Source organism: Leptonychotes weddellii, chromosome X (genome assembly GCF_054177405.1).
Source record: "Leptonychotes weddellii isolate Sample4059 chromosome X, ASM5417740v2, whole genome shotgun sequence".
Lineage (NCBI taxonomy): Eukaryota > Metazoa > Chordata > Mammalia > Carnivora > Phocidae > Leptonychotes > Leptonychotes weddellii.
In genome coordinates, this window is record NC_138385.1 from 28,213,656 (window position 1) to 28,227,825 (window position 14,170).

Consider the following 14,170-nt stretch of genomic DNA (forward strand, 5'->3'; position numbering starts at 1 on the left):
GTATTTCCTCAGGCTAACTGAGAACCCTTGTCCTCTTGTTCTATTAATACAAATTTCAGTTGTAGGAGCCAGCATTCCAATAGCTGTGATGTGAAGAGGAAAAGGCTTATGCATCTGGCAGCCTTTCCTAAGGAATGTAAAAGTAGTTTATTTTCTACATGGGGGTTTCCCATCCACTTGGATCTTAAACATTACCTAGAGTAACGCTTCTTCTCTGAAATCCACACTTATTCTGAGTTTTTCGCATCTCAGTGCCCTCTTTAAAGAACTGTATTTATGGCATTAGCCTGTAAGCATATTCCTGAATCATTCCTTCTAAGAACCAGGACTGGCACAGGTGTTCTACTCTAAAATTAACTAATTGACCATGAACTTTTCTTTTCTTCAGCCTGAACTTCCTTTGATCTTGGGGCTATTTGGAGTTCTGAGGATAATGAACTTTGACATGTCTACTTATCCACTGCTTTGGGGTGGCTGGATGTGAAGCTTCAATGTACTATATTGCCTCTCTATTTCCATCCAATTTATACCTTCCAAATATCCCTCTCTAGTGATTGCATATCTCCTGGGTTTCCAGGGCAATAGATTTTATTTTTGTATTCCACTTTTCACTGGATTGGGATATGAGGATAAAGAGTCTATAAATGGGTGGGTTCAAGAAATACACTGGAACTGGAAATCTTTTCATCTGCCTCACCATCTGATCATCATCAGAATACTTTAGAAAACAGACTTATGGTTAGTGTTGATCTCAATAGAAACAGATTTTAGCATCTTCTACAAATCACCTAAATTTATTTTATTTTTTTAGATTGTATTTTTTTATTTATTTTTTAAGATTTTATTTATTTGTCAGAGAGAGAGAGAGCACAAGCAGAGGGAGCAGAAGGCAGAGGGAGAAGCAGGCTCCCCGCTGAGCAGGGAGCCCGATGCGGGACTCAATCCTGTGACTCCAGGATCATGACCTGAGCCGAAGGCAGTCGCTTAACCAACTGAGCCACCAGGTGCCCCTAGATTTTATTTATTTGTTTGAGAGAGAGAGAGCAGAGAGAGAGAGCGCACAAGCTTGGGGAAGGCGCAGACGGAGAAGCAGGCTCCCTGCTCAGCAGGGAGACCATCACAGGGTTGGATCCCAGGGCCTTGGGATCATGACCTGAGCCAAAGGCAGAGGCTTAACCAACTGAGCCACCCAGGCACCCTTATTTTAAACAAGAATGAGGTGAAAGCAGTTTCTTTTCCATGGTAGGGATCACCAAAACATAGTTAAAGAATATTTGTTAAAAGCAGTGGCCACTCATGTGGGCTGAAAAAAACACATAAATGTATAGGATGGGTAAGCCAAAGTTTAGAGCAGATAAATTTGAGAAAAAGCTTTAGATATGCATATTTCAAGCAACATACATTTTCCTGAACTTCTCGTCTGAATATAAATTCATATATATTTTGTGGTGGTCAATGTGGCAAATTATTCCAAAAAAGAAAGTAATAGTAATAATAATAACCTAATCCCTTTGGTATGGCAATTCCATTTTTAAAAATGTATTATAAAAGGAATATGTAAAAACTTAACTACAAGGAATATGTAAAAATTTAGCTACAAGAATGTCAACCATAGTATTATTTATTAAAGTAAAAAATTGAAAAGAATATTGATTTGGGCACCTGGGTGGCTCAGTTGGTTAAGCGACTGCCTTCGGCTCAGGTCGTGATCCTGGAGTCCCTGGATCGAGTCCCGCATCGGGCTCCCTGCTCGGCAGGGAGTCTGCTTCTCCCTCTGACCCTCCCCCCTCTCATGTACTCGCTCTCTCTCATTCTCTCTCTCTCAAATAAATAAATAAAATCTTAAAAAAAAAAAAAGAATATTGATTTAATAATTAGATATTTATTTTGTTTTTTTCTTTAACCTTAATAAACTTCAGTTTTTATAGCAGTTTCATAGTCACAGCAAAATTAATCAGAACATATAGAGATTTCCTGGGTTAGAAAAAATGCTGTGTAGAATACTACAATCATGGGTAAGACATTCTATAAGTCCGTGGATGACAGTTTTGGCAGAAGCATTTCATGCAAGGAAGGAAAATCCATATCTACAGTGTCTATTCCAGTAAGAACAAAACATTGCCCCTTCCATCATGGAAGCAGTCCAATATAATCAATCTGCCACCAGATAACTGGCTGGTTACCCCAAGGAATGATGCCATGTCAAGATGCATCATTGGTCTCTGCTGGTGGCACTCAGCACTCAGCAGTGGCCTTAGCCAGGTTGTCTTTGGTAAGCGAAAAGTCCATGTTGCTAAACCTATGAATAATCTTCATCCCTGCCACCATGGCTACTTTATTTATGAGCCCATTGGGTAACGGCAGGGGTGGCTAAAGAAAGAGGCTGACTGGTATCCATCAAAAGGGTCACCCTATCTATTTGATTATTAAAATTCTCCTCTGTTGAGTCCATACTTTCGTGAACACTCATATGGGACTCAAATATTTTCACATTTTCTGTGTATTCAGAGAGTTCTATCCATATATCTCTTTCCCAAATTGCCTTATCACCAATTTTCCAATCACGTTCCTTCCAAGTCCCTGACCATTCAGCTAAACCACTGGCCACAGACAATAAATTGGTATACAATTACACATCTGGTCATTTCTTCTTCTAAACAAAGGGAACAACCAAGTGTTCTACATGAGTTTCTTCCCAGTAGGAAAATTTCCCTTCACTACTATCCTTCAGGAATGTCCCAGAGAAGTGTCGCAGCGGTACAGCTGTCCACTTTCAGGTGGTGCCTGAATGTTGTACAGAACCCTCTGCCAGTCAGGCCCAAGCCTTCTGTTCCTCTGTCATCTGAGCCTAGGGAACTCCCCACGAGGCCATAGGTGCAGGATGGAAGAGAGAAGGTTGTGTAACAGGAATGTGGACCCATGACATTTGGACAACTTGTTCATGTGACTTACTTATACCTTCAGGGCCTGCTTGGATCCAGTCAGGTATACAATAATTCTGTTTGGTGATGGACTTCTGCTATGCACATCCAACTTTATGGCTGGGTGGCTCAGATAACACTTAGTTCATGCTGGGCAGCTCAGATCATACAGTAACCATTGTGACCAATGGCTAAATGGTTGATCCCTACTAAGGCCCAGTGGCAGGCCAGGAGCAGTTTCTCAAAAGCAGCAAAGGTATATGCAGAGAATGGCAGGGCTTTGCTCCCAAGTCCTAAGGGCCCATGCTACATATTGATTCTTCTGGATCATAGGACTGGTGTGACAGAGCAGCTTGCTCAGCAGCCCAGACCTGTTGCAGAGCCTGGTCTTGCTCTGAGCCTCACTCAAAATGAGCAACTTTTCGGGTCACTCAGTAAGTGGGCCAGAACAACACGCCCAGATAAGAGATATGTTGCCTCCAAAATCAAATGAGGCCTACTAGAAATTGTACCTCTTTCTTGGTTTTAGGAGGGGTCAAATGCAATGACTTATCTTTTATCTTAGAAGGTATGTTTCTGCATATCTCATACCACTGAACCCCTAGAAATTTCATTGAAAGAAAAGACCCCTGAACTTTTGTTGGATTTATTGATCATGCTCTGACATGCAAAAGTCTTGCAAATAAGTCTACAGTAGTTACTATCTGCTGAAAGCAAACTGTTTCAGGTACTCTTTACTAAAAGATAGGGAGAAAAAAAGTACTTTCCAGATTAATAGTTACATACCAGGCACTAGGGGATGTGTTAATTTGCTCAAGAGATAACACCACATCTGGTAGCTGCATTTGGAGTCACCTCCTGGTTAAGCTTTAATAATCTACTGTTATTCTCCAAGATGTATACATCTTCTGTGTAGACCAAACATGGGAGCTGAATGGGGACATGTTGGGAATCACCACCCCTGCTTCTTTCAAGTCCTTGTTGTGGCACTAATCTCTGCAATCCCCCAAGAATGCAGTATTGCTCTTATTTTGCTATTTTCCTAGGTAGAGGTGGTTCTAGTGCCTTCCACTTGGCCTCTCCCACCATAATAGCCCTCACCCCCAGGTCAGGGAACCAGTGTGAGGATTCTGCCAGCTGTTGAGCATATCTATTCAAGTCATGCATTCTGGAACTAAAGGAATAACCACAGGCTGGGTTTGGTGACACACTGGGCCCATTGCAAGATAGACTGGAGCTAAAACCAAAACAACTCCATTGATCACCTGACCTCCATAAGTCTCTACACTGTCTGGTGGACCCCAGTGACTTTGGATCTTTGAGAAACAAGTGTCAGTTTATAGCCAATGTCTCGTAGTCAGATTATTTCGCTTTCTCCAATGCACAGTGACCCTGGTAAAAGACCATAGCTACTTTCAGGGAAGGCTCGGAGAAAGATTGACAGTATACTACAAATGTATACTGTAGTATGCGGAGATCCTCCCTCAAGGAACATGGCCTTCCCTTCCTTCTGGGCTGGGTCTGTAAACTGACTTAAAACTAGGAATTCATGGGGGAGGGGGGCCATGACTCTTTGTTTTTATGATTCAGGTTAGACATTTGTTCCCTTGAATTAGAACTTTTCTGCTCATGCAGATTAAGAATCCAGTAAGCTGCCTACGTATTTCACTTCAGCCCATTCTGATTGCTGCTTTGACTCTGCCATCCGTTATGGTAACTATACCCACACTTGGCCCCTGCCACCCCAGAATCTGAATACTACCACTGCATTTCGGTTTCCCAGTTGAAAAATGCAGTTGCCACTGTAAATTCTGGCCTAACGAGAAGAATGAGCACAGAGTTCTTCAAGAATTCCAGTGCTGCCCTTACAGATTTATTTCTTACTCTGTTGGTAAAAGATGTGTCTTCTGGACCTTCCCACAGTGGGTGAGTAGGTCTAAAATGACAAATCCACCTTAAAATTCCAATGTCCCTAAGCCTTTGAATCCTTTCCTCTACATTAAACCAAAGCAGGTCCAGCATTTTTAATTTACTCACTTTGGTCTCCCTTTTGGTCCGTGGTTCAGCCAACCAACCAAAGAGCCTCTTCTTTATTTGAGCCTCTTCTAACTCCCCCAAGCTGCAACATTAAATGCAGAATCTGATTAGTGAGCAAATATCAATAAATTTGGCCCGATCCAACTTTATGTTTCTTCCACCACTATCCCATACCCTTAATACTTACTCCCACACATTTTCCCCAGATTTCTGTCTGCATAAGTTAGAAAACTCAAGTAGCTCTTTTGGAGTGTAGTATACCTCCTCACCGGTGAAACTTTAGGGGCCTCACCTTTAGGGGTCTGCTGGAACTTGAATCTTGTTATAGATCTAAAAGCAAAGATGGGTGATGGTGTGGATCCTGAGGAGACTCAGAATTCTTTTGCATGGCAACTACCTTAGAAGAGACCATTATCATTTTCTCAGGCAATGCAGGATTAATCCTCTGAAGTGGGGTTAGAAAGGCTGCCACCGCTGGGGGTGGAGAGGCCTTTTTCTACTGGCAAGGAATACTCATCAGAATTTAGGGGCTCAATGTTCTCAGCTTCATTAGGGTCTGCCCACACATCCCCATCTCAACTTAAAGGATCCTGTTCTTTCCCAATCAATGCCCTCACTTTAACCACAGACACCCAGTGCCCTGGGAGTTCAATTTACATTGTAATTCAGCCAATTGTAAAAAGAGATTCTGCATTTGATTTTCAACAATCTCAATCCTGAGGCTACAAGAGATAAGGATTTCCTTCAAGGCACACACAGAAGCTTGCACGTGATTTATGCAGGACTTGACCTGGAAAGAACTGGAAATTCAAATCTCTGAGCTCATCCTTTTTTTTTTTTTTAAAGGTTTTATGTATTTATTTGACAGAGAGAGACACAGTGAGAGAGGGAACACAAGCAGGGGGAGTGGGAGAGGGAGAAGCAGACTCCCCGCCGAGCAGGAAGCCCGATGCGGGGCTCGATCCCAGGACCCTGGGATCATGACCTGAGCCGAAGGCAGACGCTTAACGACTGAGCCACCCAGGGGCCCTGAGCTCATCCTTTTCTTTCCCCACTTTGTCCAGCAACATTAGGAGCAACAAGTCAATCTCTTTACTACTAGAAATAGAGTCATTTAAAACTAATCAGATGGGAGAGCCAATTCAGAAAACTCATCCTTAAAATTCTGTTCCTCTAGAACCACTCTCAGGACCAAAATCTATAGTAGTCCGCTGGGGCTGCCATAACAAAATCTTATAGACTTGGTGGTTTAAACAACAGAAATTTATTTTCTCATAGCTCTGGAGGCGGTAAGTCCAAGATCGGGGTGCCAGGGTGGTGGAGATCTGATGAGAGCTCTCTTCTTGGCTTGTAGACAGCTGTCTTTCCACGGTGTGTTCACCGGACTTTTTCATGTAGAGGGAGAAACAGGTATTTATTTACCTCTTCTTAGAAGGCACCCAATCCTATTGGGTTGAGACTCCATCCCTATGACTTCATTTAACCTTAAATATTTCCTAAAAGCTCTATCTCCAAATACAATCACATTTCATTCCAACATATGAATTTTAGGGAGACACAATTCAGGACAGAACAATAGATATTAACATACCCAGAGAGAACATTTCAAATTATCATCTACAAATATTTCAAGTTGTTAAGACATCAAGAAACACTGTTGATTTTTTTGTTATGGGAATGATCACTTCAGTGGTAATGAATGTAGAGTAAGCAGGGATCCATTATTCAAAGGCTAGAAATGGGAATTTAGGGGGTTGGCAATGGTCTGGTGGTTCCAACTTTTCAGGCAAATGGAGCTATGTCAACTGTATCTCATTGGTGTATTGAGCTTGGAGATTTGGGGGAAGAGGCACTTAGCAAAGGGGCCTTTTGAGAAAAAAGGAAATTTAGTACTAGACCCTATTCTAAGAAGTTCAAAGTTATTATGATCTATATTATGCACTGAGGTGTCGCTTTCTAGTGTCATCGATCAAGAAGCTACATCAGCCCTATTACCCATTTTCTCTCCCAACCAGGAATACTTGTTTTTACTGAGAAGGAGTTTGAACTGTGATACAGCTGCACAGAGGAGCTTCATTTAAGAAAGGAGAGGACTGGGTCCTGGTACGACATGTTTCTTCTGCTAGATTTCTGCTGATCCCTCCTTCTCTATGGAGATGCCCAAACTAATGAAGATGCTTTTGAGACCTTGTCTACTGGGGCATGCTTCAGGTATAGGTGAGTGTAACACTGGGAAGAGAGACTTCCTTTTTCTTTCTCCTACACTCTATCCGATAGCTTAGGCATAGATCACTTAGAAACTCCTTGAAGTGGACAGGAGTCTGCACCAGACTACCGAGCCATCTGTTCTCATGTGCACCAACTGATAAATAATGCAGCAGCAACAACTGCAGAAAGTGGGCCAGTGGTCTTATCAGATTTTCCAATATTTTCCCCCACTAGGCAACAGTAACCAGGTGTAATCTCTTGGATTGCTTAAAGCTCTGAGGCTTTGGGACTTACCATAGGAAAAGAGGACCTAAAAGGGGAGAAAGAATATTTTCTAGTAAACCAAATAGGAGTTTGGGGTCAGAATATTTTAAATATTAAAAGAAATATACCACGGGATGATGAAGGCTATGTCCAATAGATAATAGATGAAAAGAGAAAGAAATATGGATACCGATAAAGAGAGAAAAAATAAATAGTATATATGCATATATGTAATATATTAATATATTATAATAATATAATATATATATCTGTGTCTATATGTATAGCTGTAATCTTACCCCATGCTACTAACAGTGATTATCGCCAAGGCTAATTTTTATTTATTTATTTTTTAAAGATTTTATTTTATTTATTTAACTGACAGAGAGAGAGAGAGACAGCGAGAGAGAGAACACAAGCAGGGGGAGTGGGAGAGGGAGAAGCAGGCTTCCAGCCGAGCAGGGAGCCCAATGCGGGGCTCGATCCCAGGACCCTGGGATCATGGCCTGAGCCGAAGGCAGTCGCTTAACCAACTGAGCCACCCAGGTGCCCCACCAAGGCTAATTTTTAATCTATATAGTTACATTTTTCAATAATGAAAAAATATTGATTAATAAGAAATACATACCAATTATTTCTAGTTTTGAAAAGAATTCTCTCATCCCAGAAGAATTTTCTTTCTGAGAATGTTAACCCTTCGTAGGTAATATGTTTGGGCAAGTGAGCACGAATGTATAGAAGGCTAGTCAACTCAGCTCTATGCCACTGGTCTTTTGCAAGGGAAGTGATTATTTTTTGTGACGGCATGCGAATTTCTGTTATTTTATGTGAGTCATTATTGCTGATGTAGTTTATCTATGAATTAACAAATAATTAAGTGTTACACTTTCCTTACTACCTCAACCCTTTCTTGTTTCGGTCAACACATGTGGTTAATTCAACTTGTCAAGTTTGGATTTTTCTTTTGTTGATATGTGAGGCCACCAAACAGTTTCCCACTCTGGGGTCCTTATGGGGGAAAAAGAAGAAAAGTCAAAATACAGCGTGCTTTCCTTCAGAATTTCTTTCATTTAGATACAGGCCGCAAAAGGTCAGGAAAAAAAGGGATTTTTCCAAGACATTCTATTTAGTAGACTTCATTTAGGGACATAAAATGTAGGAAGAATTAATACTTCCCTTTCCATAATAAAAATGCATATTCCTTCTGCAAATTGCAAGAGATTAATTTCTCTGGTAATCCCATATAATCTCATTTCTCAGAGCTGAAGTTTTTTTGTTGCTCAAAAGAAATATTTGAGGTGACTGTCTTGCTTTGTGTATGGGGTAGTGGGGGCAGCAAGGGGTAGTGGTTACTTCATGCAATTCTCTACAGCATGGAGCACAGGAAAAGGGCAGTGGAGAATAAGAGAGAAAGCCTCATCCATCTGCCTCTTCTCCTTTTGTCCATGGGTGCAAATATGCCACCTGCCCAGAGTTCCTGGACTGCTGTGGTCAGGGATGTGCAAGCAATGAGGTTTGGAGGGAAGGGTTAAGGACTGTGCAAGACCATCTCTGAAATATTGCTTGGTAGCTTAGGATCCATATTTAAACTACTAAATACTGCTGTTGGGATTACTCAGATCAGCTGTTAGAGCCAAATTTCAAGATTAGTAGGGACTCATCTGTGCCTCAGTGTCCTCATTTGTAAAATGAGAATAATTGAGTCATTGTGGGAATAAAATGGGATAATTCATAAAAATATGTATAATAGTATAGAGCATATAATGCTCACCTAATAGGAGCTATTGTTGTTATTATTAAGAGGCTCCTGGGCATTGTGTAGGTGAGGTGCATAAAGGAGGGCCCATAGAAAAAGGAAGGGGATTAGGTAATACCTGGAAATATGGCCAAATGAGAACAGTTTCATTTGCTGTCTGAAAAAGTTACCTGAAATTTACATTTGTAAAGAGAAAAGAGGACATTTATACCTTTGTACATTTCTGCAGTCCGAGTTCGCATGTTCATGCACCACCTTTTTGACTGACATTTCTTCTAAGTCCCCAAAAAGTCCAAGCCTCAAAGAACCACTTAGGGCTCAATACTGGCCTCCTATGGAAGTGGAATCCAGGCTTAACATCCCAAGAACTAGAGAAACAATTCTCTTTACTAAGGGGGCTTCCAGGGAAGGGGGGGGTTGTATTATAATTAGTATAATAAATATTATTGTGGTTAAGGAATTGACATGAGCAGAGTGAAAATGGCTGAGTAGGTGTTCATCATTTGAATGAAGGATCCTAGGGGTGGGAATGATTGGAGGGGTGTTCAGGAAGACAGAGTTGTGTGAACAAAAGCAGAGGGGCATGAAAGAACATTAGGCCTTAAAAAAGCAGTAAGTCCTTTTGTGATGCTTGAACATAGAGTATAAGAGAGAGATGGCAGAGACAGAAAAAGCCAGGAAAGCTGGGAAGAATCAGATCTCTTATAGTCTTGCTGATAGACAATCAGGACTTTCTTTTCATAATTAATAAGAAATTATGGTTGAAGACTCAAGAGAGAGAGACTTAGAAGAGTCCATGAAGAAGCCAGATAAGGAATGATGGGGACTGAAACAATAAAGTATCATTAGGGATTGTAAGGAGGATACAGATAAAACAAAAGGTAAGAATCTATACTTGGGAGTAGTCAAAATTTTAAAAAAGGAAGTACAGGGTTCCTGGGTGTCTCAGTTGGTGAAGCATCGGACTCAATTTCAGCTCAGGTCATGATCTCAGGATCGTGAGATCGAGCCCTGCATCGGGCTCCGTGCTCAGTGTGGAGTCCGCTTGGGATTCTCTCCCTCTCCCTCTGCCCCTCCTCCCCACTCTCTCTCTCAAATAAATAACTCTTTTTTTAAAAAAAAGTAAGTGCACATGATCTTCCGATTAAAGATTTTATTTATATGCAATGTTTTACAAAATTATTTAAAATATCAAGTTAGAGTCAGTTACACATTTAGCTATTTATTTTGTTGATAATAATAGATTACACGAAATTAGGCATTTCCCAGAAAGTGGGGTGAGAGAATTCTTTAATCTATAGCCCTGGAACCTGGCAGACACACAAAGTCTTTGAAACTTTATTTCTACCTCAGAGGTCAGCATTGGTCTAGGAAGGTCCTAGATAACCTGGTATAGTGTGGGGCTGGTGCAGAATAAAATGTCTAACTTCTAAAATTAGGACTCATACTCTAAGTAAACTCTAGGTGACTCAGTCAGTTTTAGGTACTTCTCTGACAGGAGTTCCAATAGTGTGGAAAAGGAGATCCATGGACCAGCGATTGATTTAAAAGAGTGCCACAGAATCCTATAAAATTTGGAAGAAACAGAAGCCCTAGGTATAGGTTCAGACTACCCATGGTCTCTACCTTCGAAGATACATGGCACTGCCCTGACAGGTAGGTTTTTTTGTGTGACACCAAAATTGTCATTTGCTGGATCTCTTTGTCTCCCTGGGTATCAAAACTCCATTCTGGCATAACTTTTTCCCATGCCTGTTAAAGGTTTATTACAAACTAAAGAGTTAAAGAAGCCCTCCAGATATTTTGGGAAGCAACCCAGCACAAAAGCATCAATAACAAAAGTCAAGTCAACTTCCTATATATCAAAGCACCAAAAGGTCAAGGATGTAAAAAGTGACCTTTACATTTTATAACACGACACAGTGTTTAGTTATTGTTTTCAAAAAATTGTCAGAGAACATAGAAATCTTCAAACAATAGTTAAAATGGATAGAAAGTTCTAAAGAGCGTATATTCAGAGTTTAATGAACACTCAAATATTTGTTAATCTCAAATCTATGTTATTATATATTCTACTTCCTCTAACTGTAAAAATAAGATAAATACAGGAGTACAGGTGATCTAATCTACATCCCTAGCCCTACTCGATATGTAGCTATATCTTCAATATCAACCTGTGCTCAAATAAAATGTAAAAGGTTATTATTTATAATATTTTTAAGTAGAAGGCATATGCCGAGAGCCTGAATAATTCAATACCAATACTGTAGCATACTTCGCTTCGAAAAACTCATGTTTCTTAGCATGATGTCTTGTAAATAATGCAATGAGTTAAAAAGAACAAAACAAAACTGGCCTTGGTTCGAGAGGAAAGCCTGATGAAAATGGATATAAAAACCAATTAAAAAAACAAACCAACTTCAGCATCTTTCAAGGAGAAATCTGAAACCCCAAATCACCAGTCACAATTTGCTATTAATTATCATTTGAGATAATTCCTCAGTGACTTCTAGGTTATGGTTCTGTCCTCCCAATGACAGTCTTGTACCCAGGAACTGAAGGAAACCGGGCAATTGCTGAAAGTCACTGGGTAACACTTCGAGTCACATTTGGCTTCCTGTTCTAGAAGAGTGAGAAAAGATTACATTAAGGGAGAAACTTACTCCTTGACTAAAGGCATTAAACGATCCTTCAAGGGGCCCTCGAACCAAGTAGCCGTGTTGTGAACATGCATTCCACTCTCGTGTTTAAGACACAAAGGTCTCCATTTCTCTAAGGGAACTGTTTTTTCGGCATGACACACTCTCTCGCTTGCCTTGGAGCCAAGTAATTGGAACCCTAAACACACGGCGGAGCTTCTGTTGGAACCGGTTACCAACAAAACAATACAGAAAGGGATTAATGCAGCTGTTGGTCAATCCCAGGAGGATGGCAAAAGGAAGTGCCAGGTCAATGACTGCTATAACTTCACAACTATGAATGACACCCATCCAGGCCAGAGCATCCAGGAAGGTCAGAACATGGAAGGGAAGCCAACAGATGATGAACGCCAGAACGACAGCCGCTGCCATCTTGAGGACTTGGTCGCGAGTTATTCTGTTCTTCCCGTAGCTATTGGTCTTCAGTAAGTGTTTTCTGATTCCAAAATAGCATGTGGCTATGAATATTAAAGGGATAATAAAACCAAGGATATTTTTCATTAAGGCAATCCCAGCTGACCATTGGGCATATTTCTCAGGGGGGAAGGCCATAATGCAGGCATTCACTCCCAAATACTCAATGGTTCGGACATCTCGGAAATAGAATGTTGGCAATGAGGACAGACAAGCCATACACCAAACAAGGGGAACGATATAAGACGCTTGCCAGGGATTTCTTCTCTGAGACAGAAAGGGATAGATAACAGACTGGTACCTATCAACGCTCATGCAGGTGATAAAAAATATGCTCGCGAACATGTTCAGGGTCAGGAAAGAACCAAACACTTTGCACATCACAGGCCCAAAGAGCCAGTCATATCTGTAAGAATAATAGGTTGCCCAGAGAGGAAGAGTAGCCAAAAGCAGCAAATCAGCCACAGCCAGGTTGAAGATGTAAATGCTGGAAACCTTTTTAGGACCCTTTTGACAACAGAACAGCGTAACCACAATAGTATTGACAAGAAATCCAATCACAAAAATAATATAGTAGAGGATAGGAATTGCATCTAAATGCTTATCTGACGGCTTATGCGAGCAGTTAGAGGTCGACTCATTGCCAATGATGTTCACAAGTCCGAAGTGAAGGCTGTTGGTGATGTTTTTGCTGATGGTGGCCAGGGTGACGTTCTTCATATTGCAAGCTCAGGGGCTCCTACTTCTTACGCCTTCTGTGGAAATTAAATTAAAAAAAAATGGAACTCCCAGAACACATACGGAGTGTAGGACATTATTAAATCATTAGCATTTTGAAAGTTTGTCGAAAGCAAAAAAAAAAAAAAGAAAAGGTGGGTGAATATAGAAAACACTGGGAAGCACAACTGTGCCTTGTGACTTAAGAGTGGATTTTGTTCCTTGAAGAAGAAAAAGGAATTTCCTCAACAGTACCAAGCAGGTAAGACATTTCAGCCTCAGGGACTGAAAATGCTGAACAAAACTCTATTTTGCCCATCATTTCTATCATCTTTTCAAAAGGCTTAAAGGAAATCAATAGTTCAAAAGGTTAGTCTGGCTAAGAAATAGGGGAAACAAATAAGAAGGAGCCAAGAAATAAGAAAAATTAACATTTCAAAAACACTTGAGCACATATCTCAGGCTGTATACTTTCTAGAAACCACACCGCTGCCCGCTATTGCATGGAGAAATGCCTTATTCAAGTAACTAATTACGTACAAATCATTACAGCTATGGAAAATATAAGTAACATAAGCTATGGAAAAAATAAGTAAGTGCACAAAAGACTGAAAGAGAATATGCAAAAGAAACATATTGAGATGGGGGTAGGGTTGGTTTTTACTAATTTAACACGAATTCGTTTACTTCTCCTTTTCCATTGTTTTTATAATAATAATATCATTAACAGGGAGCTCTGGAGTAGGTACATATTTCTAAAAGCCCCCTGAACATTTTAATAGAGACTGTTTTCGATCTAGATGTTTAATCTGCTTAAAAGGAAATCCATTTTCTTTTTCAATTAGGAAAAGAACAACAACAACAACAAAATAGCCGAATCTGATTTAGAGTCAAGTAGAAATAGTTTTGATTGCTCAATGAAATAAGAATTGAACATCAATGATGAATCATGAGCTAACTGTATCATTTTTCCTTTGCTATCATTTCAGTTTAAACACAACAAAATAGGAACAGTGCTACATGTCTCTCAAATGTTATAATCAGTGCTCAGGTTTTTCTGATACTGGGTTTTGTTGTTGTTGTTGTTGTTGTTGTTTTAGGAGCAGCATTACTTTAAAACAAAAGAAAATTAGCTGAAGATTGAACACAGTAAA

The 14,170-nt window shown here is 40.3% G+C and overlaps 1 protein-coding gene across 1 annotated transcript; it reads right to left on the minus strand.

The window, feature by feature from the left end:
* Nucleotides 1-10,355: 10,355 nt before the first annotated feature.
* AGTR2 (angiotensin II receptor type 2) lies at nucleotides 10,356-13,057 on the minus strand. Its single transcript, XM_006728240.3, has one exon. The coding sequence runs from the start codon at nucleotides 13,017-13,019 to the stop codon at nucleotides 11,934-11,936; it is 1,086 nt and encodes a 361-aa protein (XP_006728303.1). The 5' UTR covers nucleotides 13,020-13,057; the 3' UTR covers nucleotides 10,356-11,933.
* Nucleotides 13,058-14,170: the final 1,113 nt, after the last annotated feature.